Raw genomic sequence first — 23,597 nt, forward strand, 5'->3', positions numbered from 1 at the left:
CAAGTACAGGAGCTTGTTCTCCCACCTGTAAATCACACACCACCCCAGGCCTGCTTTGCTTCAGTTTTATGCTGGTCTACAGTTCCACAGCAAGTGCAGCTGGGGCTGTCGGAGGCTGGTCCTTCACACTGAGCTGGCACCCTGAGTTATCACTGATGCTTCCCCTAGGTTAAACATGAAAAGGTTCTTCACCAGAGGTGCTGGACACTGAACAGGCTCCCCAGGGAGGTGTCATGGCCCCAGCCTGACAGTGTTCACAAGAGACTGGACAACGTCCTCAGACACACGGAGTGACCTGTGGGGTGTCCTGTGCAGGGACAGCAGTTGGACTCCATCATCCTTGGGGGTCCCTTCCCACTCAGGATGTTCGATGATTCTCGCAGTTCTGGAAGAACTCCATCCTGCTGGGAGGTGGAAGACAGTTTATGGCAGGTAGGATCCAAATTCAAAGTCCAGTTATTATATAACATGTAAAGTGATAGCAGAAAAATAATAATTATTATTAATAATAATTCAGATAGCAGTTTTCTATGAATGAGTTGCACTGTGGGGCACAGGTGAAACTTGTCTTGACTAGCACAGAGTCGTCAAGAAAACAAACAAGTAGGAAAGAAATTCCTCATTCAGCTCTGGATGAAATTCAGCCCTGGATGAGTCTAGGCTGGTCCTGACTCGCTGTTCATCACACCCTCTCCGTGCAAGTGAAGGCAACAGGCAAATTAAGCAAAACAGTAACAGTGACATCAGGTTTAAAGGTGACAGCATCTCTATTTGATAACCACGGTCCCTTCGAGATGTTGTGATGACGCCAGCCAGGGCAGCTGTGGGGTGCAGGGCTTCAAACCTGTTTTTTTATCAGCACGGAGAAACAAGAGCTTTTAGAGAGCATGAAGAGCACTGACCAACAAGGGCCCATTGTGGTTTGCTCTCACGCTGCCCCGTTCAGCGCGCTCCATACAGTTCAGTTTTGTTAAGTCACGTTCCCAGAATTCGAATCTCCACGAGTGATGGAGAGGCCTGGGGGAAATACAGTCACTTCTCTCCCAAACGATGCTCTCCCTGGCATGCCTGATGAATCATATATTCTGACACAGAAAAAAAGGGTAAGGACACACAGCCGTCCCCCTCCACGGCTTCCACGAGTCCAACGCAAGCATGAAACATAAGGCCTTTCCAACGGCTTAAATTATTTCCATCCTCAATGCCAGAAAACTGGGGTAATGTTGGGTGGTGATGAAATCGATTTATTCTCAAATATTTTTGGCACCAGTGAAAATGGCTGGCAATGCTTCAGGAGTCCTGGTGTGGCTCTTCGTACCATGGCACCAGATTTACCACTCGCCCCCTGACTAATTAAAATCTGGACGGTAAAAAGGGAGTTGGGGCTCCCTCTGAGCTGGAGGGCTGGAAAACAGGAGGGGTGGAAAGCATCATAAAGGAGGCTGGAAGAAAAAGGAACCAGTTTTTGTTGTCTCCATTTCTGACAAAGCCCAACTGGCCCGATGAGCCAGCGTTGGAAAGTGTCTCTTCCCAGCTGTGGCACGCTCCTTGGGACATTATGAAATACTCCAAGGAGGGCAAAATAACCATGAAAACAGCTTCACCAAACTGCAGAGGATGAAAGTGAGTTCAAAATAATCCATTGTATCCAATAGCAGGGAAGGTAAGTTTTTATTGTCACCACCCTGTTAGGAGGTTGGATAATAACTGATTAGATATTATTCTTGAAAAGATCATAGTCTGTGTCTTCCGCTATTTATCACAACGTATCCCACAATGACACGTAGGTAACACTCCCAATGTCACAGCCAAGGGCCATTAGAACAGCAGGACCCAGTGTATTTAATACAGAATCAAGAATTGAATCTGTGTGAAAATGTGAAATTCCTCCTTGCAAACAAGCAGCCTTTAAACACCACATCTTTTCTCGTCAGTGTTTCTGCTGTGTCTGTTTCTGTACCTCGCACAGCCGGTGTCTGCTCACCGACACAGCCAAGAGGCTCCTGCCAACAGTGTGAGTGTTTCAGAGAATCGTTGAATCATTTTCGTTAGAGAAGGCCTTTAAGATCATCAGCTCCAACCATAAAGCCAACACTGCCAAGTCCACCTCTAAACCACGTCCCTTAGTGCCATATGCACCCGTTGCCATTAGACATGGCCCTGCCCTGCCCTCCCACCGCTGCCAAATGTGTCCAAATGTCAGGGTGTGAATAAATGGTAGTGGGGAGAGGGTAAAACCCTGGGGACAGCTGACACGTCACCCTGCAGCGGCTGGACTTAACCTGGCTCTGACAACAAATTCGCTCAAAGAGCCTGCTGTGGCCATGCAGTTACTTATCTCTTCCTCAAATGCTTTCGTGTTTTAATTTATTTCTTGCTCTAGTAATGTCTTGTCTTAGCTTTTGACTCCAGTCCAGCCTTGCTGATCAACTGCGACCATGAAAGGGCCACAGCAAGACCCCTACATGACACCAGGGTCAATGGGCTCTTCCTCTGCTCCTTAAATATTTCATCTATAAAGCAACGATCTCTCCTTTTTCCAGGGGAGGAGGAGAACCTGTTCCTCGGACACGTGGCTTTCTGAGATGGTGGGAATGCGGGGCTGAGCAAACTTCCTTCTCTTTGGCTTGCTTCCAAGTGGGTAGTTGGCTCAAGCTTCATAGTAGTCTTGAGATGGAGTCTGCCTATTTTTCAAGACTTCTGACCATTGTGCCTTGCACTGTTGTAGGTGAAAAGTTCGACAATGAAAATTATGTACCGAAATGTATTTCCTAAAGGAGAGTATCATGCCATTTCCCATCGCTGCGGGAGATTTCTTCCAAGATACAGAGCTGTCTTCTGGGCTAGTTCCCTGGGGCAAAATCGGCATCTGAATGTACGGGTGTGGTGCTTTACAATGCGTGATGTTCACCTCAGGCTCATTACATTTGTGCCTATTTAAGTGATGTTAGCCGTGTGTGTTTCTACTAGAAACGTAGTTAACAAATAGCTGTCATCTGGGGATATCTGAGGTACCAGTGGTTTCCCGACTCATTCTAAGGGAAATGTGGTATCTACACCGCTCCACTGCAGCATCCGTTCCTGGATATTTGTTTAATAGTGATAGCACCAAATGTGTTGTTTTAAGAGCTAAACGGTACTACTTCTGCTCTGCTAAGTCATTTCCCCACAGACAGCACAGCAAAACTGCTGGGAGTGCTGGGTAGCTCTTGGTTTATTTATTTTAATTTCATGATGGAAGTGTAGGGTTTGTGGGGTGGCCGTGAAAAGGCGGGCAGCTCCACCTCCCACAGCTGGATGTTATGCTTATGTACATCACCTGCAAATAATTTCTTTAGAAGCAAAACACGGTCATTTGGCAGCAATGTGGCTTTTTCTGGTATGCAAACACCTGAGGAGAAGGACAACGTGCTGCTTCTCAGGCTCGGTGCTTCCATATGCCCTTATTGCAGCCTTTCCGTACTCAAAAGGGGCCAAGAAGAAAGGTGGGGACAGACTTTTCAGGAGGGCCTGTTGAGATAGGACAAGGGGTGATGGTTTTAAACTAAAGGAGGGAGATTCAGGCTGGACATGAGGAAGGAATTGTCACCCCTGGGGATGGTGAGAGCCTGGCCCAGGTTGGCCAGAGAGGTGGTGGATGAACCATCCCTGGAGACATCCCAGGCCAGGCTGGACGGGGCTCTGAGCAACCTGAGCTGGTGAAGGTGTCCCTGCTCATGGCAGGGGGGGCACCGGATAGGATTTGAAGGTCCCTTCAACCCAAACTATTCTGTAAATCTATGATTCTCTGATTCTATGCTGCCTCTAACATTACGTGAGTTGTTTTCAAGGAGCAGTGTGTTTAAATGCACAGGTTATCAAAGATGTGAGTGGTATGTAGGAAAATATATCATCAGTTTTCTTCTAAGTGTTCCCACTGCCCTGCTGTAAGTAGAGCCAATTCTTTCAATGCAACAAATTGCCTTGTGATTGGACAAAATAATATTATAGAACAAGGATCAGCTTTTGATATTGGGGTTTTGTTTGGTTGGTTTGTTTTTTGTTTCTTGTGTGGAGTTTTTGTTTTGTTTGGTTGGTGTTTAGTTTTGTTGGTTTGGTTTTGTTGTTGTTGTTTTTCCACTAAACTGAAAGTGGTGCATAAATTAGTACCACATGTAGCACTTCCCAAACAAGATAAAACATAAAATGGCAACTCCTTTGGTAAGCTAGAAAATAAGCAGAGCTCAACATTTGAATTCTGACAACTCTTCTGTGAATATCTGAATGATCAACATTACCGTGGTTCTTCTTCCTCTAACAATAAAAGAGCATTCGGGCTTTCAGGGTGACACGGAGTCACACGCACACGCCCTGGACAAGGAGATGAGCTTGGTGCACTGGTACCTGAAGCACAGGGCAGTGCGTCCCAGTCAAACCAGTGCCCAAGATGTGGCTGGCAGGGCTTGGTGCAACGGGCCAAAAAACAGGATTTGTTAGAATGAATTAAAATCAGTGACCAAAACCTTCCAAATGGTAGTTGAGGGGAAAGCAGTAACCAGGATGCTGCTTTCTAGTTCAGCCCACTTTATGTAATACTCAGCTGCAGAATAAGCTTCAGCAGTGACCTGGCTGAGAAGACAAATACTTAAAACTCCTATTCAGTAAATACAGTCGTTGTCACCTGCTTCAGGAAATATACTGAAAATTTCAAGTCAGGCAGTCCTTGATGCTAAAGGGACTAATGAGAAGGACCAGAGCAGCATGTGTAATTCTCACTCTGCTCAGCAGCTTATGAAACAGGAGTAAACGGGTGACCTGGCTTGAACCGTTTCCCGAGACAGCCTGTAAAAATTCCTCTCGCTTCATTATTGATGACCTCTTTTTAAGCTAAATGTTTGTCAACAACCAAGAACTTGGGAGAAGCACAGCAAACCAAAGAACCATTTAAACCCAGGCACTTGTTTGCCACCGCTAGGAGATATTCGCTAGCATTTTAAATAAGCACCTGACTTAGAATAATGATCATGTGGTTCAATTATTTATACTTGACATCAAACTGCAGATGCTTTTGCCTGCTAAAAAATACATGATTCTTGAAGGCTTCAGAGACTTAGAACACAGATTGCGTGTCTGAGGATGTTTTGCAAATCTGACTTAATCACAATAAAAGGCATGGTGATAAACCAGCATACTTTTTATTTTAAAAAAGACATCCAGTTGCACATGATGCGAGCACAGCCTTGTACTTGGATGGCTTGCAGATCAGGTTTTTGTGTGTCTGGAACCAAGAGAGCAGGCTCTATGATGTTGCAGGTATCTCTGTTGTGGTGCTTCGGTCACACCTTCAGGAGCTCAGGAGGCAGGAGGGTTTCCAATGGGGTTGTTGTTGTTCTGCACCCGTCTCGGTCAGATTTGAAGTGAGCACTCACCCCCTTAATGCAGATGTACACATCCAGCTCTTGGCACCAGTGTCTTCAACCAAACCCATGTCTTGCAAAGTCCATTGGAATCTGCAGCGGACAAGCCTGGGAGCGTTCCCTGCCCCGCTGCTCCGCACCCCGTTCGCTGCACAAGCCGCTGGGAGATGCGATACACCAGCCATGGGAGTTTCTGTCGGGCCACAGCTTAGCAGTGAAGATGCGACAAGAACAGCGACTGTATTTCCCAGGGGAAAGCGACTGTAACAGCTTGTTCGCTTGAGTGACCTGAAAAATTATGGTCCAATAACGAGGGGAATAAAGTGGGGAAAGACCTGGCACGTCTGTACCACGACCCCCTCTGAGTGCTTTGAGGTGCGTCAGTGCCAAACACCATGGCGCCACAGGAGATGCCGTGGCAGTGAGGAGCACCCCAGCACAAAGCTATCTTCAAAATTGGGCCAAATCCCCCCCAAACAGAAATACCAGAACCAGCAGCAGAGCCCCAGCGTCTGTTTGCATCTGCCTTCAAAGTAGCAGGGACAAGTGAAAAAGTGAGAGGATTAGCTAAGTGCCAGAAACACGTTTCTTCCTGTTGTTATGTCTTGCTTAAAAAACTAGAAAGACGCAAATCTGGCAATGAAAAATATCCAATATTCATACAGAAGTTAAAAGTAACTATCTTTTCAATGGGTAACGTACTGAGGACAACACAGAGAAAGCATTGCAGAAAGCTTTGGTACAGTGTCCTGTACAGCAGAGGTAGGTGCCTCCAGGGAGCCACTCCAGACTGAATGGGATGCACAGATGGGCAAATATTCCAGTGGGTAAGAAGGTGAGAGGTCAACAAAGTGGTACATTCAAGAATCTTATCAAAATTCCTGCCCAATGTTGAGCCACAGACAAATTTCACACTTGGAAGGGCTCTGCCTACAGTCACCTATTTTCTCCAAAATAAAGGTTTTTAAGGTTTTCAGCACTGCTGTTGGGCCAGTCTGTTCAGTACACAACACCGAAACTGCGACAGCACAAGTGTGTCTGAATAGTCCTTCAACAATTTGCTGGTTTGCAAAATTAAATAAGGAAAATTGTCCTGAGTGCTCCCTTCAGAACTTGTTCTGAGCTATGTTTAAATTAGTACAACACGCACAATTAAAACCATCACTTGCCAGATTTCAGCTGGAAATGAAGCAACAAAAGACGAATGAAAAATAAAAAGGAATGTCTATTCCATTACTAATCACACAAGTTTCGGATTTGTTTTCTGTTAGTAATTCTCACAGAACACGTAAATGAAGCTATGGTTCATCATAGGGCCTTGAGACATAACTGAAGAGAATTATGATCAATAAAACTTGTAAATGAGATGAGACACACGGAAGTCAAACTTCTATTAATATGTACAACGAAGCATTAAAAAAGTAATGGTAAGGAAATGTACTAGTACAAATTTGCATCTACAAGTAAGCAGAAGCTACAAAACTGGCATTTTTTCTGATTGCAGATGGGATACTTTGGAAATGAAATGACTGAAATGTTCTTGTTGCGGAAATTTTTATAACCCACACCGTTACTAGCAATAGTGTATTTAGAAAAAGTGTCAGTCCCTGAGCCAGCAGGTAAGAACTTAGAACGTACTTATATCACTCTATATATATTTAAAAATAAAAATTACAAAATTAGTTATGCTTTTAGCTATAAACTCCTAGGAATAACACAACTGCAGCGACCAGCCTTGGGGAGAGAAGAGGGAAAAGTAAGTTACCGAGGGATAAAATTCTTTCAACTGGTGACTTGACTTGCTGACAGGTACCAGTTAGCAGGTGAAGCTCATGCCATATCCTCCAGCTTTCCAGCTGGGCCTAGAAAAGGCAGCACTTCTAACAGTATTTCCAGAAATACATATAAGGCACAGGATACAGAGTACAGCAGTCACCAGAAAGAAACCATTAGCAGTTAGGTGATTTGTGTGTCTGTGCACAAAGGCGAGGATATTTTAAGTGTGGGCCAGAGATGAAGAAACAGGACAAGGAGTACCTGTGAGCACAACTGGACACAAGACAGATTGCGGTTTCTGGTAGAAAAAGATAAAAAAGAATAAAATAAGGCACAGCTGCCTTAGCTCACTGCAAAGGGAAAGCATGCGGGTTTGGTGCCAAGTGAGCGACACAGAGGACAACGTGAGCACACCAGCTCCAAAGGCCTGCCGCTTCTTACCATGCTGGACATAACACATTGCCATAAAACCAAAAGTCCTGTAAAGTGCCACCAGTTGATATGACCTTGTTTGATGAGCCTATGCCACTTCTCTGAAAAACAGTTGTTTCTATGGAAATGGAAATGCCGATATTCCTTGGGTGAAAATCAACCTTTCCTTGGGTGCCAAACAGCTTAAAAATTAACACATGGCAAAATTCTAGGTACACAAATGTGTTGGTTGTTGGAAAGTCGAGCAAGATGATATATGTCCAGCTTCTTTGATAATTTTTTTCCCCACTGTGTTACTGGCTCAAGTGCAAATGGCATCTAGAATGAATGCCTCAGGTCTCTGAAAAACAAAACAAAGGCATTGAGATGTTAGTGATACAGGAATTACAGTAGACGACAAATGCGCTTTAAAGGGGGAATTAAGTTTGCTTTGGAAAAGCGCGCATAATAGCGAAGGTGCAGCCAGGAAATGGGGGCCGCTCCCTTCTCCCTTTAAACATCCTTGGGTCTTGCCTCTACCTGAGGTTACATAAACCAGCTACTGTTTCTCCTTTATTGAGGCTGCTTTAAACCAATATCAGCAGTAGATATAATACCAACCATGTTACTGTGAACCAATACTCTGGCTGTGCCACTCTATATGTGGTATACGACACATATTATAGATGTGGGAGCTATTTCCATCCAGCAGGCAGAACTGTGTTTCACGCTCTCACAACAGTCTCAGAGAAGTCACAAGTGAGCTGATTCCTCCTTGAGGACCCAGCTTTCTAACTAGGGACTCCACAATCCCAGTCATAATTAAGCCACAAAAGCCTGGGGTTGGATGGTTGACTCATCCTCCTCTCCACTCAGCACATCAGTGTGATGAGCAATAACTGCTTCCCTCTCCTCCCTCTTTTCTTTCACTGTATCAAGAGGTGTGGTTAGGATTCTGGTATGTCACCTTGCCCATTATTTGAATTTCTTGATGGTTATTTCAGATTCTTGTCTCTGCCTCTGTTCCTGGCTATTCTGCATGTTTTCTCCTGTGAAGACAGCTAAAGTTCCAATAATCCTTCATCATGTTCTGTTGGCCTTGCCAGTGCAATTTTGCAGTTAGTGTTTCAGTATTGTTTCAATAGCTACTGCTGAGATGGACGTTCTACTTATAATTCTGATAATATTCACATGATCTATGTGCTCTTTGCTGCTAAAATTACGTATTTATTTGTTTATTTGTAGAGATTACGGCCATAAAATACAACAAAACTATCTTGTTTCACTGCCAGAATTCCACAAGGTTCTGTTAAAGCCGACGATGCTGCTCACACCCCAAAATAAATGAAATTCAATCTCCACCTTCCTAGTAATTTGTTGCACTGAGCTCCCCCCACGTTGTTTAGAGTCCTGATAAATTTTGGTCTGGTTTGCATGGTTGTTACAGATTTCTGTAGCACCATACACCTTCACATTAGGGGTTTCAATGCTGTCTGTCTTCTTTTTCATGGAGAAAGGGGTTCATCTAGAAGTCAACTCAAACCAATAATGTTACATGTGCGCAGCAGCCAGCACTCCATGGCTTGGCAGGAAAGTCCAGTAATTCCTTCAGCAGCGGGATTTGAGATTTGGAAGATAAGAAGCCAGAGAGATGCTGGCGCACACAGTGCTGTTCCAAACACAGATGTGGGACTACAGTGGCTACAAGCCTATAATTGAGGGTTATCTCCTCCCAAATTGTTCGTCAGAGCTATGATGCTAGGAAGAAACCCATTTTGAATCCCACAGTTCCTGCAGTTATCCTTTTGTATAAGTAAATAACTAACTTTAAAATGCAGGTAGAGCAAGCAATATTGTTTTAAATGTATCAAATATCATGTATCAAGTAAAGTGATAGTGCATGTCTTTGCAGGCTGAGAGTCCCACACAGCAAAAGCCCCGCAGCTTGGGAGGACAGCGAAGCTGCGCTATCTGCCCAGGAACCAAAGGGCTCCACTCACGTGGAGTATTATATATCAGACTTAACAGCCCTAGTTACCTGGATAAAGTCTATTATATATCAGACTTAACAGCCCTAGTTACTTGAGTAAAGTCTTCAGTGTTCCTAACAGACTGGATGCAGTATACTGCAAACCTTTCTTAAAACATAAAAAAAGAAAGGCATCTGGAGGAAGCAAAACAACAGTACTTCCCTTCTTGGCTTAGTCTGCAATGAGGAAAAGCAGTAGCTGATCCAGAAAGACAATCTTCACTCTTCCTATGCGTGACACATGCAAGGGGCTCCCGACAAAGTAAGATCTTGCCGTCAACTTTTGAACTCCACATTTACAAATACACTGTAATAACTTAGCAGTTCCCAGTAGCTTCTGCTTGTGTAGTCATCTGAAGCAAACTCATTTCTCCGCAAAGCCTAGAACTGTACAGATAAGCTCGTGGCTGTTTTTAAAGCTCTGCATCCCCGCAGGCTGTGCCTGCTGCCGTCACAGAGACCACACTCACCTGGTACCTACTGCTTGGATGCTGACTCAGGAACCGGCTTCTGCACTCCAAAGGCAGTGATAAAAATATTCACAACTACTATAATGAATACTAGGCCTGTTGCAAGGTTGTTGAGGAAATTCAGCTTTACATGTTTTGCAGGGTTGTTAAGGTCATATTTTACTTTAAAGAGAAAGGAAAAAAAAATTAATTACATGTATATTTCAAAATCCAAACTAAAAGTCTTCATTACTCATGTAGTTCAGGAATTTCCCTCCCACTGAGCTATTTGCATCAGTCATACTTAAAAGGGAAGTAGGATCCTGCAGTGTCAGTAAAAGTGCTAAGGGGAAGATGTTTAACTACAAGAAGCCTCTTAGCTTCTGGTAATTAGCATCTAATCTCTGTGGATGCACATGGGAAGTAATGGATACATAAACATTACTAAAAATGTTATGAGTTCTTGATCCCTTGAAATCTAGTTTTGTTGCAGACTTCAAGCATTTAAAAATCATTGCAGTCTCGAATATATGAAGCCTGAAGCTCTGACAGGATGGAATGAATTTACATTTCCTACAGTTAAAATGCCACAGGTTCTTTGCAGACAGCCCAATTTCTTTATCAGCGCTGGATTTCTTTTCTTGTACGGGTGCCCTTCCCCAGCTGTACTCCCTGCTTTTGCACAGATTCTGTTTTTAGAAAGCAAGGGCATTATATCTGTTAAACAGAGGAAGATTTCAGAGCAGTGTAGCTGCCGTCCTTTATACAGAGAGCACCAGCTGTGTAAACATTTTCTTTTGTTTCTTGCAGTTGTTCTTTCGTTGAACTTCTAATGGGAGTGAGGGAGGAACACACAAGGAAGATATAGTATTAACCCAGTTGCAGCTTTGATCCCAGGCCTTGTGAAAACATCTAATGAATTACTTTGAACTGATAATAGACTTGATGATAGAGAAAGGCAGGCGCTTGTGTAGGACAGTCGGAATCTGCAGGCGCTTGCCTGACGTCAGGCGGAAAACCAAGACGTTTGTCTGTCTGTTCTCCTGCAGTAAGAGCTCCACAACTCAGACCCTCTGCTAAATTTCTTGGATGCTGGTGGAATGAGTGCTGATAAATTCTGGAGCTTGTTTGGAGAATGGTTTTTGTCTATTAAGACTCCTAGTGCTTAAATGTGTAGATCACTGGAGCTTGTGTTTGCACCTACAAGACATGTGAAAGTTTATACCTGACAAGCTTTTACAGCAACATAGATAAAACTTTGAGCTCGTTCTGACAGGCGTGTACATAGATGTGTAGCTTATAACTCTACTGCACAAGATAAACTTCGTTATTTGCTTTTAACATAATGACCCTGTCAACACCGCAGAATTTAACCGCAGAACCAAGACTCGCTTGTTGAAGCAGTTAAGTAGAAGTGGTGGCAAATGCACTCATATGAAAGTGAAGTACAAAAAGCCAGGTTCACCTGGTGTCCCTAATTAGGAAGACTAATGCTGTTTTGGTTTCAAGGAATTCTGGGCACCCGTTCAAGTCCTGTTTGCTAAAGCAGTGTAGTCAAACATCACAGGCCTGTCAAAGCACTGCAGAATTGTGTGGGGAAACTACCTGAGAAGCTTAAGCTACTGCACATCTGTGTAGGCATGAAATAATTTAAACTCAGCACTACTTAACCCTGAAAATGAACTCAGACATGTAAAGCATCTGGAGCTATGTGGATGCTTGCATCTCAACAGTACCTGGAAGGACTCTGGTACTGTTGTGTGAATGAAGCAGAATAAGAGAAATGGAATCATTAACAGAAAAGCATTTCAGATAGTTGGTTTAAAAAAAAAAAACCAAAGGTAATAATGGCCTAATGTGTTTTGTGAGTTAAAACAAATCATGCTCAAAAGAGAAGTGACACTGTCCAAACAAGGGTCAGAGGAGACAAGTATTGCTTGTCAGTTTAGGCAGTGCTCTAAATGTTGAGGAAAATTGCAGTAATCCTATCTTTGTGATTATAGTACTTAAAATGAGGGTGTTTGTGAAAATGTTTTTAAGAGCAGTTATTCTTTAAGTATTTTATTATAGTGGGATTAGATTACTATGATTTCATGCCACTTAAACTATTTCAAGATATTGTTTGCTTTTCTTCCAAAGAGAGGCTGGATAGTTGCACAGACTTTTGGTTGGACTTGGAAGAGCTTGGAGGAGACAGGATTTTGTGGCTGGACAGAAAGACGAACTGTCCCTGCAGGCCAAAACTACCAGCTACGCATTGTGAAAAGCAAGTTCTTCCCATTATATCTTTGTACGTAATACTCTAGGTGTACCTGCTCTAGCAGGTGGGTTGCACTAGATGATCTGCAGAGGTCCCTTCCGACCCCAACCGTTCCGTGACCCTGTGTGATTTGTATCCTGCTTCATCTGAGTATGGACTGGGCTCCTGTTACTCTCATCGTGTGCTGGGTGGGCTGTGAAATTCACCTCAGCCCAACTTTGGGGTTGGGGCTGTTGGGTCCTCTCTTTACTCTCAAGGTGACAAAGATAAAAATTACAGAGATGGAATCCACTTTGGCAATGTCTGGCAGAAACAAGCATTGAAAAGCAATATCTCAGCAAATACTGAGAAATTATTGCCCAACAAAAAACACGGAACTTTCTGGAATCTCCTCCAGGCCAGGACCCAGATTTTGCTCTTGTCCCAACTCCACCAAATGCAGAGACAGCTGCATTCTGTCTCTTGTGTAAGAAACAAAAATGCTATGTCAGCTGCCTATCAATATTACACGTCTTATGTATCCTGGTTTCCTCTGAACTTCCTCCTTGAACAGAAAGTTGTTTTTTCAGTTGTTCAAACTGGAATATTTGAAGAATAACAGAGATGACAAAGGTGGCACCTATAACTTAGTAAATGCCACATGTGAACTCTGGCTATCACCTTCAAGGCTTTCCATTCACAGTTGACTTAAGATCTGTCATATAGCACTCATTAATTTAAAAGGAAAGACTGGAAGAAAGTTATGAGAATAAATGGTCATATATCACTAGCAAAAGAAGTGATCTATAGCTTTTTCCGACTACAGAAGGCATCATTTATTTCACTAATAATGGGGTTCAACTGATGCCGAAACCTAAATGTTTCCTCTGATTTCCACAGGTATCTTTGATCCACTCTCCAAAGTTATGGTCTAGGGTTTTGGGTGCTGCTAATGAATGTTACAGGTTTTCAGTAACTTCGCAAAGTGCCACTGAATTCTTTTTGCATTTTGCCTTGCAAAAGCATGGGGGAAAATATCACAGCAAGTCAAGATAGAGAAGGGAAGTACTGAAGACTTAAGGTCAAACCAGAAAACTCAGACTTCCAGAAGAGTGCTGTCGCTCCACTCTCTGTGGAGTTTGACTTGGACTTTCTTGGGTAGTTCATGCTCACATAGCGATGACATTGTTTTAGAAATGAGCCTGGTTCTATAGCTACTTAGGTCAATATTATGCCTTGCGGAATAAGACAGAGGTGTAGGACATACATATGCTACTAATCTAGCAATACTAACTTAAAATACCTAATTTTTAGTGATAAGGACTGGTTCCTGTGCCTCACAGCACTGTACCTATTAATAATGAATAGTGGAACCTCTGTTTTTGGGAACAGCAAGGACACTGCATTGAACTTCTAGGAACGTGAAGGGCTGTAATTCAACAAACAAGACAGAAAGGGGAGGTGGGGAAGGCAGCGAGTAAGGAACTAATTCTACAGCTGTCTCACCAGATGTGCCTAAAGCACCACTAACACATGTCCTATTTAAACCCATTCTCCTGAAATGATTTCTAGCGTATAGCAAAGGTATGGCATCACATTTGTTTGGCAGAAAGTAGAAAAGGTTTCCCTAGTGATAAGCAGAATTCCAGATAATCTAACTGTAGCTTCAGGATGCTACTTGGATTGTGTTCTCAGTTTTACAAGTAGTTTCAAATTTTTTGGCTGCAGCCATGGTATGGGGATAATATTCCTATGGTGAAATCTTGCTCCAACTAGACTATTGTTTTTTAATTTTAATTTCAGATTAACACAGGTTTGAAAATTAACAAGAACATTTCTACCATTCCCCACCTAGAGATTTAGGATGCTTTGAATAATTTCCTAAATTTAAAACAATGGGGTTTTTTTATTATTGTCAAGCCTTTGCTATTAAACCGTTGATTTGATGGCAGAAACACTAACAAACTGAAGACAATATTTCACCCCAACATGAAGATGGTTGTTTCAACTCTCACTTCTGTTTTGGAGTTCTATGTTCACAATATATTCTTATAATATTACTTATTATATGACTGATAAGGAACAAACACATTTCAGTCATAAGATTAAGTAAGAGGTCTTGTCAAAAACAGTATTATGAAACTGGGCAGACTGCATGATCCTATCTGACCTATTTTACAATATTTCATAATTTTCCTTCCTCCTCGGGCCTTCTGAAAAGAAAAATATTCATACTCTGGGCAAATGAGTATGCGGAAGTTGATCAAAAGTGATGATTCCACATAAAGCTGCCCTTACTCCTTTTGTTGCAATATTTCTATGGTCTTAAAAGAAAACTTTAATTGATTCTGAGGTAAAGACTTTCAAATAGAACAGCTTTTTAAAAAGAAATGGAGAATCTATATATCATCTCACAGGTTGCATCCTATAAGGAAAGTACATGTCAGTGGTTCTTGCTGTTGCTACATACCAAGGAATATCAGGAGCACTCCCACCAAAACTTGTAGCGCGAGCGACAGGCTGATAAGAACGATGAGCGGGATGTAGAAGGAGAAAGAAGGTCCTTGCTCCATCACGGCTTTCAGCTGGGACGCGTTGGCCATCAGCAGGGCAATGTCCAACATGCTCTCTGCTGCGCTCTTCTTGTTGGCGTAGTGGTTGATGTTCATCGGCCCGTTCCTTTGAAACCACTGTGGCGTTCTGCGCTAAAATTGGGAGAGGGGAAAAAGGTTATTCTCATCTCTTCTAATTGGTTTAGCAAGAGAGAGATGACTTGGCCCATCGTCCTGATAGAGTAACAGCGGCACTGGGACCACCTGCAGCTTTGTCCCTGTTACCGCTGTCCTCTCTCTGAGAAGAGCAGTACATAGTGGCTGTCCTGGACCACGGCAGATGGACATTGGATCAGTCTAAACAGTCAGTACATTTCTGCTCTGAAAAAATGAGTAAAAAAGCTAAAAAGTTTGCACTGAGAAAAGTTGGGAGGGAAAACCCACTGTAAAACAATCAAGCAAACAACAAATGGTTGCCACTAATTTACTCCTAAAGGCATACTTAAAAATACAAACATTTATTAAAATCACCCCCTGTCATCACACATCCACATAGTTCCTCAGCTACTTGTGAGTGCTATTTTGAGGATTTCTGTGGACGTTGGCTGCTGTACGAGCTTTGCTTGACCTCTTTCCCTGCTGCTCTTACTCCACCATGCCACCGACCCGCTCCAGCCAGGGAACCGCTTTTCTATTTAAATATCATATGATCCGTGGCTGCCACCAAGCACTGCCCAGTTACAAGGAAACTTTTCTTTCCATTTTTGCATCAGCAGCTTTTGTTTGTGTGTTTGTTTGGGTTTTTTTTTCTTTTCATTCCCCTGCAAACAAACTGAAAAATAAGAAACAACCGCAGGGCAAACCCAGAGCTCATTAACCCAGTGGGATGAATAAAATGAGCTTGTCTTGATGATGCTTCATGTGACCCAGCTTGGAACTCAACAGTTCATCTCCCAGGGGTGCCTATTTCTCCATGAATTAGATGCAGCTTAGGGTAACTTGGTCAGGCTTAGATGTCAAACTCTGAGATGAAGGAAATGTAGGGAACCCTCTTTTCTGCAGTCTCTAACCAGGTTGGGAACTTCATTCTCACTGCTCTTACTTCTAGACTTCATTTTCAAAAATAATACACAAAAGTATTACAAGTAATATTTATTACGAGTAATAAATATTCTGTCTGACTTCGTTAAACCTCCTTCTTGGAGACCTTTTTACTGCACAAATGTGTAGCCTCTTGCCAGAAAATACTGAGGAAAGTCTCTCTTTGAAGGTTAGTTCAAATGCAGAAAACGCCTTCTAATTACCCTCTTCACAGCACTAATAACTGTCAAATTTCCAACTCCAAAGCCAGGTTTGCCACTGTCCAGACTTAAAAGCATCCTTTCAAATAGGACAGATATTGATGCATACAGCAAAATGTTGCCAGTTTTCCCAGGGCATTCAAACACCAAACTTGACCTATTTTCACCAGACATGTTGTAACCAACCACAGTCTGAATATTTTACTGAGAGAAAAATGTCACAGGGCAGGAGCAGACTTTTCTTCTGCAAAGAGAAGGAAACATGTCACTGTAGCTTCACACAGACGGATTCTTTACCGAGACCCAGCACCCGGGAAGCACATGGCTGAGACAGATACTGACTTCAGTCGGGAAGAACTCGATGCTCATTTGGTTTTGGTTATATACCACAATCTAAAATTGCAATTTAGCTGGGGAATGTGTCCCACATTTGTCACCTTTTCTCTCCCCAAGGAGAGTTGCCTCTTCCCACCCCCCTGCCCTGTTAAACCACTATAGCATTTGGATGCTTCAGAAAAAATACTGCGATTCTGGCATCCCACCCACCAGAACTAAACCAGGTGTGGGAGTTCACTTCCTTATGGAAAGCAGGATGGAATGTATGCTGGCAGTACTCAGTAGAAAAATCCAGACTAACAGTTTTCACTGTCCATTGTACAGTAAAAAGCCAAACACAAACGTTTAGCTCTCGATTAGATGGGGAACGACGGGTGTAGTAGCAGAATCCATTTTCTGGGCATGAACTTAAACTCTTCTCAGTAGACTGCAGAAATAATATGATCTATTTTGTTGTAAGTTCACAATAGAGGAAGTTTTTTCCTATGTCTAATAGCTAATTAACTCCTTCTTGCCAAAAATACCGACTTTGACATATCTGTAGTGTCTATGAGGCTGCAGCGTGTAACACAGGCAAAAGCTGCATGGGCAGCTGAGATGCAGTTCTGAACCCTGATGGAAGGGAATGGCAGTGAAAACATGACCACCAGTTTTTTTGTTTTCACTTGATGTAGGAATGTGATCATGTTTTCCTTCCTTCCTTCCTTCCTTCCTATCTCTTTCTTTCTTTCTCTCTTCCTCTTTCTTTCTCTCTCTTTCTTTCTTCCTGCCTTTCCTTTCTTCCTTTCTTTCTTATACAAAAGAGTAAATAGTCTGGGCGATATCTACATCTTCTTTGCAGTTACTTCTGTGATTACATGACATAAGACAGTTTCTACACAAACAACAGAATACAATATTTTCTTTTTCCTGGAGAAACGTACTGACGCACTTTTAGGACTTGCTGTTTGCTAATTGTCCGTGTGGTTAAGTTGCAGGTGGAACTAGCAGGTGGAACTAGCAGGCCATGGCATTGGAACTGTGCTGGAGGCAAAGGTTTGGAGTCACTTCTGAACTCCAATAAATGGAGAAGACTTTTCAAAGCAGGGTGCTGCTGAGGCAAACTAAGGCAAAACTTCTTATTCTGGGAATGTCAGCTCAGCTATTTACCAGATTTAGATCCTAAAAAATGGCATGGAACTCTGTTAAGAAGCTTTCAGCTACCACTGCTGAAAGCAGATCCGTTCAGAATTGGAACTAGGCCTATGGGGAACTGAAACATCGGTTCTACTGTACAGAGCTTTTTCTCAGCCTGTGATCTTGCCTTCTGCAAGAAAAAGGACATGTAATCATGAAAGTCCCAGAAACAATCATTTCCCATCTCTTGATTGAGAAATGAAGCCTCCTGACTCATGCTGGAAAACCATAAAACCAAAACAAAAAAAAAGCAAATTACCCTTGCCTTCTAGAAGTTGAAGGCAACTGCCCAAAGTATTGAAACAAGTGCAGTCAGTACTATGGCAGCAGTTTTTAAGGCCAAACTACGTGTTACCCAGCAATATATAGACAGGTAATGAAAGGAGAGCTGTTCCCTTAACCTCAGGGTAACAAGAGAAATTATATGGGAACTTTGTTATGTGGCTTTATGGTTTCAGGGACCTTCTGAGCATGTAGCAAGACATGCAGCCCACAGCACCAAACGCCACTTACTGTGCTGTCACCACCGCAGGGCTGCGGAGAGAGGCAGTGGGACTTGTTGAGATTCTCCAGGACAGCTGTAAAGTGAGTTTTTTCCTGCAGGTGTCCCTTGGCGAGAGAACAGTAGAACCACAGAATCATGGAATGTCCTGAGCGGGAAGGGACCCCCAGGGATCATGAAGTCCAACTCCTGTCCCTGCACAGGACACCCCACAGGTCACATTGTGTGTCTGAGGACGTTGTCCAGTCTCTTCTTGAACACTGTCAGGTTGGGGCCGTGACACCTCCCTGGGGAGCCTGTTCAGTGTCCAGCACCTCTGGTGAAGAACCTTTTCCTCATGTCCAGCTGCCCCTCCCCTGGCACATGTTCCTGCCGTTCCCTGGGCTCTGTCACTGTCACAGAGAAGAGAAGAGAAGAGCTCAGCCTGCCCCTCCTGCTCCTGCTGAGGAACCTGCAGCCCATGAGCTCTGCCCTCAGTCTGCTCTGCTCCAGCTGAACAAACCCAGGGACTGCAGCCGCTCCTCACACGGCTTCCCCTCCAAACCTTCACCAACTTCCTGGCCTCCTCTGGACACTCTGCAGTAGCTCCAGTACATATTCCATGCAACCTGCTTCAGTCTCCGTGTAATCAAAACACCTCATTACACACTTCCAGTATTCAAACTACCTGGTACAGACAAGCTGATCCCTTCAGTTGGTGTCACCAATGAGTCTGAGGATAAACAGCACGTGTGCATGAGAGAGCCTAGCACAGCTGGAACTGCAAAGCACCGGCCTGCGAGCAGAGTGACCCGCCGTGCTGGTCTAGGCCCAGCTCTAAGGAGTGACAAGCATTGCCGCCGTCCCCTTGAAATACAGAAAGGATTTATTCATTACATTTATTAAAAAAATAAATAAAAGTGGCACTGAAGCAAACGTCCTCAGGTGCTGAGTTTTGTCAATCATGGCTAAGACCCAAGTAAGGCTAAAACAGAACATAATTTCAGAACTTTACTTACATTTTTTTCTAAGTTCAACCCTACAGCTACAGAACTGATCTGATAACTTTATACAATTATTTAGTAATCTCCACAGATGTGGAATCTCTGTCCACATCTCCGTCACCTACATACTGAAAATGTAATGGGCCATACATGGCCACACTGAAATCAGGCTTCCCCTGTCTTAGAGATCTTGCAGACCCAGAAAAATAGGGAAAATAATCTATGAAGAAAAGAAATATCCTTCCAACAAAAATATTTAAGCTGTATCAGTTACGTAGTGGATTATTAGATCCTTTGTACACCGCCTCATGTTATTTCTTTTCCCCCAATAAAACATTAGATCACTTGCTCAGCTTAGTGCTGACTCAGAGAGAAAAATCCCTTTGTCTGGAGTGAATCATCAGTTACGTTCCCTGCAGAAATTTCATTGTGGGGGGGAAATCTGCCCATCCACGTGCTAAACTAGCTTGTGAGGCTTCCCAACCACGTCTTGAGACAGGATGGTTACAGGCAATTAAAAAACAAAGGGACACACACACACACAGTGTCCTGTGTTCATGTTTCATAGGCAGCATCATTTTTCTAGCAACTTTAAAAACTTTTAGTCAAAAGAGCCACTTCCTATACAGACAGAAAATGCAAGTATGACTACATTAAGAAACAAAAAGTGGCAACCATGGTGATTCCTGAGAGCTAAATATGAAAAAAAGGGAAAAGCACAGTCATGCTAGCTCAGGGCAGAGCACTGTTTTCCTAAACCTATACTGGTCCCAGGACAAGTTAGACTATTTTCACTTATTAAATGACTTAAAAATAATCAGCACACCAGATGACTAACTTTGTGAAATAAATAACTCAAGCTTGGTTGTACAGCTATTTAAGTAGAAACTTTCTCTTGTACGATTTTTCTTCTGTCTTGCATTACTACTGCTCATTGCAGTGATTTAGTCTTTTAATGCTGTTTCTCCAAACTGGACTATGAGCTGCCTATTTTGTGTTGATAAAGCATTATTTGTTTATTGTGGCTACTCAAAATACAAGTAAACAAAACCTTATCACCAATAGTGTCAATATTTGGAGTATATCAAACACTCCAAATGCAATTTGATGCAAGTAATGCTTTAGAATATGCCATATCACTCTGTATGCAGTAAAATTATTTCAAGTTCCTGCAAATTAGAAATTTGTTACTTGTATTATGATGCCAAGAATCTGTTGCATCCCCAAATTATTTATGAATTAATATACAATCTTGAATACAGCTTTAGTAATAATAATAATAATAATATATAGTAATACTAATACTACTAATATATACACCAACACTAATAATATAGCAGAATACTAATAATAGTAGCAGAAGCCAACTACTCCAGAGCTGGTCTTTTCTTCTACCCAATTCTTGTTCACCTTTTCCACAGTTCCTCTCTTTCAACTGGCATTTCCTGTTTTCTTGGAAACATTAAACTAGGTTTTACAACATGGGGAATCTGGGCTGTTTCAATATGGGCCATGAACAGGGAAAGCAAAGAGATGAAAAAACAGCTACTATTAATATCTGCATTCGTATGAATAAATCCTTTGCAGAAGTGGCCAGATAATTCTGCCAAGCGTAATTATTCCCATTAGTCAGTGAGGTGTGCTAGCCCAGGATTAGAAGCAAGGAATTCCTTGCTTCTAAAAGCTTGACAGCTGCTAAAAAAAATCCAAATTAATCATGGAGCTAACATAAACCACATTAAACCACTGTGTGACCACTCATTGAGAATGACAGGGGGCCTAAAGAGTCTTTTTTTAATTCGTGTGCTTCTACAATGCTTTGAAGACAAGTAAATCTGCATTTCATGTCAGCTTTTCTGTAAGAGAAAATAGCAGTCTAGTGCTGAAGATGTGCAAGATAATCGCTTCTGAGGAGAGGGGAGACGCCAGGATGGGCAGCAAGCAAACCAGAACTGTCACAGTTGCGATGCCTGCGAGGATTCCCAAAAGCAGACACTTAATGCACTTCTGACTCCAATCCTGAAGATTCAGGCACCTGTGGATTTGTGGTCTCCCCAGGTTTAGTTGGCTGTTGAATTGGTGCATTCTTCTGTTGTGTGAATTGTGAACCTGGTCAGATCTTTTAAGGCACCTCCTATTCACAGTTAGATTTTTACGAAAACTGTCCTACTCTGTTTTATATCACAAATACTTCTTTCTAATAATGTTTTTTTTGGTGTGAGAAAATGAAAAAAGTGTCTCTAAAGTTCTCTGGAGTGCTATTGTATACATATAACACAATATAATAGTACGTCTCGCTGACTATATTTTATATGGCACTCACATAGAACAGTTTCTATGGCAAGATGTAACAAAATGATGATTACTTGCCACTGAAGATGAAGTCAAACAGGAAAGTTCCAGAAAAATTCTTGGAGCAGACCAAGATAAAAAAAAAATTCCCATGACCAGTACTTTGATGCAATCACAACTCTTTGTTAATAAAACAAGAAAATTACTAAGAAGTCAGTGACTTAAAGAAAACCCCTTCAGGCCACCAGTTTGATGTGCGTATCCCAGCCTTCACTCTCTTTAGGTACTTTCCAGGATTTATTAAAACCAGATTTATTTTTCATGGTATGGTATTCATGACTACAAGGGTTTGTCAGGAAGGGAGGGAGGAAGGAAAGATCTGCTACACAATCAGTCCAGTCTGTCTGTAACCAGAAAGTTTTACTAGTGACGTTAGAAGGCGGTTTAATAGAAGTGTTTCTGTGTGGCAGAGTCTTAGGTTGGAATCAGAGCTGCTTTTTAGAGTTCAGTCTCTTCCAAAACATAAAAGATGCTCTTTTACCAGTCCGGCATTTCAGACAAGTGTCATGCTTTGAAAACAACCTTTGTGTATAAACAGAACACGGGATGAAATACTTTCCAGTGAAGATCTTTGGTCATGTTTTGACTACATGGAGTAGTAAAAAGCTGGGTATTTATCTTCCTGATTTTATTTAGATTACCATATGGAGGAAAAAACACATAGGCTCAACTCTTTAAGTAATTCTCCCTACTTCTGTGCTCACTTATCTCCTGTGTAGATACCCCTGAGTAACTTTTCCATCCTCTCCCAAGTCATCTGGGTGGAAAACTCTGCCAGGCTGGAAGGGACCGTGAGCTGAGGGGCCAGCAGGGTGGGGACACCGCACGACTGGGGCTGACTGCTGGAGCCAAGGGCTCATCGTGCCAAGGACTTACAGAGGATCTTCTCTTCATTAGCACTTGCCTGCCTTTGAAGTGAGGCAAAACGGGACGCTTGCAGCACCATCTCTATTTTAAAAAAAAGGCGTTGAATTAACGCAAGACGTGTGAAAAACAGTAAGGGAGCGGTACCGGTTGCAGGACCGCGGCAGCAGCCTCTGCCCGGGGCTTCCCCGCCCCGGCTCGGCGGGAGGGTCCGCAAGGGCACCCGTGCTGCCCCGCAGCCGCCCGGGCCGGACATGGACCCGGGCCGGAGATGATGGACCCGGGCCGGAGATGATGGACCCGGGCCGGAGATGATGGACCCGGGCCGGAGATGATGGACCCGCGTCGGAGATGATGGACCCGCGTCGGAGATGATGGACCCCGGTCGGACACGGGACCCCGGCCGTGCCGCCGCCGCTGTGAGCCGCGCCGCTTCCCGCCCGCTCCTGACAGGCCCCACCGCCTCCTCCCGCCCCGCTCCCCGCCGCCCCCAGCCGGCCCCTACCCGCTCTCCGGCCGCCTGCTCCGCGCCCTCCGCCAGCCCGTTCAGCTCGTGGGTCTCGCTGCCGGAGTCCATAGCGGCCCCGCTGCCCCCAGGGCGCTCCCGGCCCGGCGGGAAGAGGCGCCGAGGAGAGAGTTCCCAGCGAGGCGGCGGCTGCCGAGCTGCGCGGCGAGCCCGGCCCTGCCTCCCCTCACGCACCGCCCCGGGGCCGCCTTCCCGCCCGCCCCGGGGAGGGCCCGCCCGGCCGGGCAGGTTCGCGCAGCGGGGCGGCCCCTGCGGCGGCGGAGGCCTCGGCCCGGCCGAAAACACGGCTGGAGGGGAAGGTTCTTCAGCTGGGCTGCCATCTGGGGACCTGAGCGGCTGCCTCGCGCGGTCGGCCTGGTTTTAAGACCAGAGAGCTTGGTTTTAAGACCGAATTTCCAATGTTGTCCAAGAATCATAGTTTGTGCTATGGTGGGGGGGAGTACGGGTAACCGGTAATGTATGCAAATGTTCCATTTTAGAAAACTATCTCTACAAAATTAAAGTTGCAGGCTAGGGTTTTATTTTAAGGCCTTTTTTTTTAAAGTTATTTTAGGTTTTCAGTTTCATAGTATTTTTTTTTCTTCCTTCTAGACTTATTTTCCCACCTGTATCATGGCAAACGACACACATGAAAACAATTAACGTGCAGGTTTGATGGTGGTGGAACATCAGAGGAACACCTGGTTGCACAGAAACAACACAACT

General features: G+C 43.6%; 1 protein-coding gene across 1 annotated transcript; it reads right to left on the reverse strand.

The window, feature by feature from the left end:
- Positions 1-5,155: 5,155 nt before the first annotated feature.
- NINJ1 (ninjurin 1) lies at positions 5,156-23,072 on the reverse strand. Its single transcript, XM_065074956.1, has 4 exons — positions 22,872-23,072; positions 14,771-15,005; positions 10,083-10,244; positions 5,156-7,944 (listed from the first exon to the last, which is right to left on the reverse strand). The coding sequence occupies exons 1-3, from the start codon at positions 22,941-22,943 to the stop codon at positions 10,090-10,092; spliced, it is 462 nt and encodes a 153-aa protein (XP_064931028.1). The 5' UTR covers positions 22,944-23,072; the 3' UTR covers positions 5,156-7,944; positions 10,083-10,089.
- Positions 23,073-23,597: the final 525 nt, after the last annotated feature.

Source organism: Columba livia, chromosome 10 (genome assembly GCF_036013475.1).
Source record: "Columba livia isolate bColLiv1 breed racing homer chromosome 10, bColLiv1.pat.W.v2, whole genome shotgun sequence".
Classification (NCBI taxonomy): domain Eukaryota; kingdom Metazoa; phylum Chordata; class Aves; order Columbiformes; family Columbidae; genus Columba; species Columba livia.

Bases quoted from the DNA above. Each gene is read 5' to 3' on its own strand.
- NINJ1 (XM_065074956.1), bottom strand. From the start codon at position 22,943: ATGGACTCCGGCAGCGAGACCCACGAGCTGAACGGGCTGGCGGAGGGC. The intron at 15,006-22,871 runs GTAGGGGCCGGC...TCCCAATTTTAG, and splicing joins AGCAGGCGGCCGGAGAGCGG to CGCAGAACGCCACAGTGGTT. The intron at 10,245-14,770 runs GTATGTAGCAAC...TTCTCTTTAAAG, and splicing joins AGTGCTCCTGATATTCCTTG to TAAAATATGACCTTAACAAC.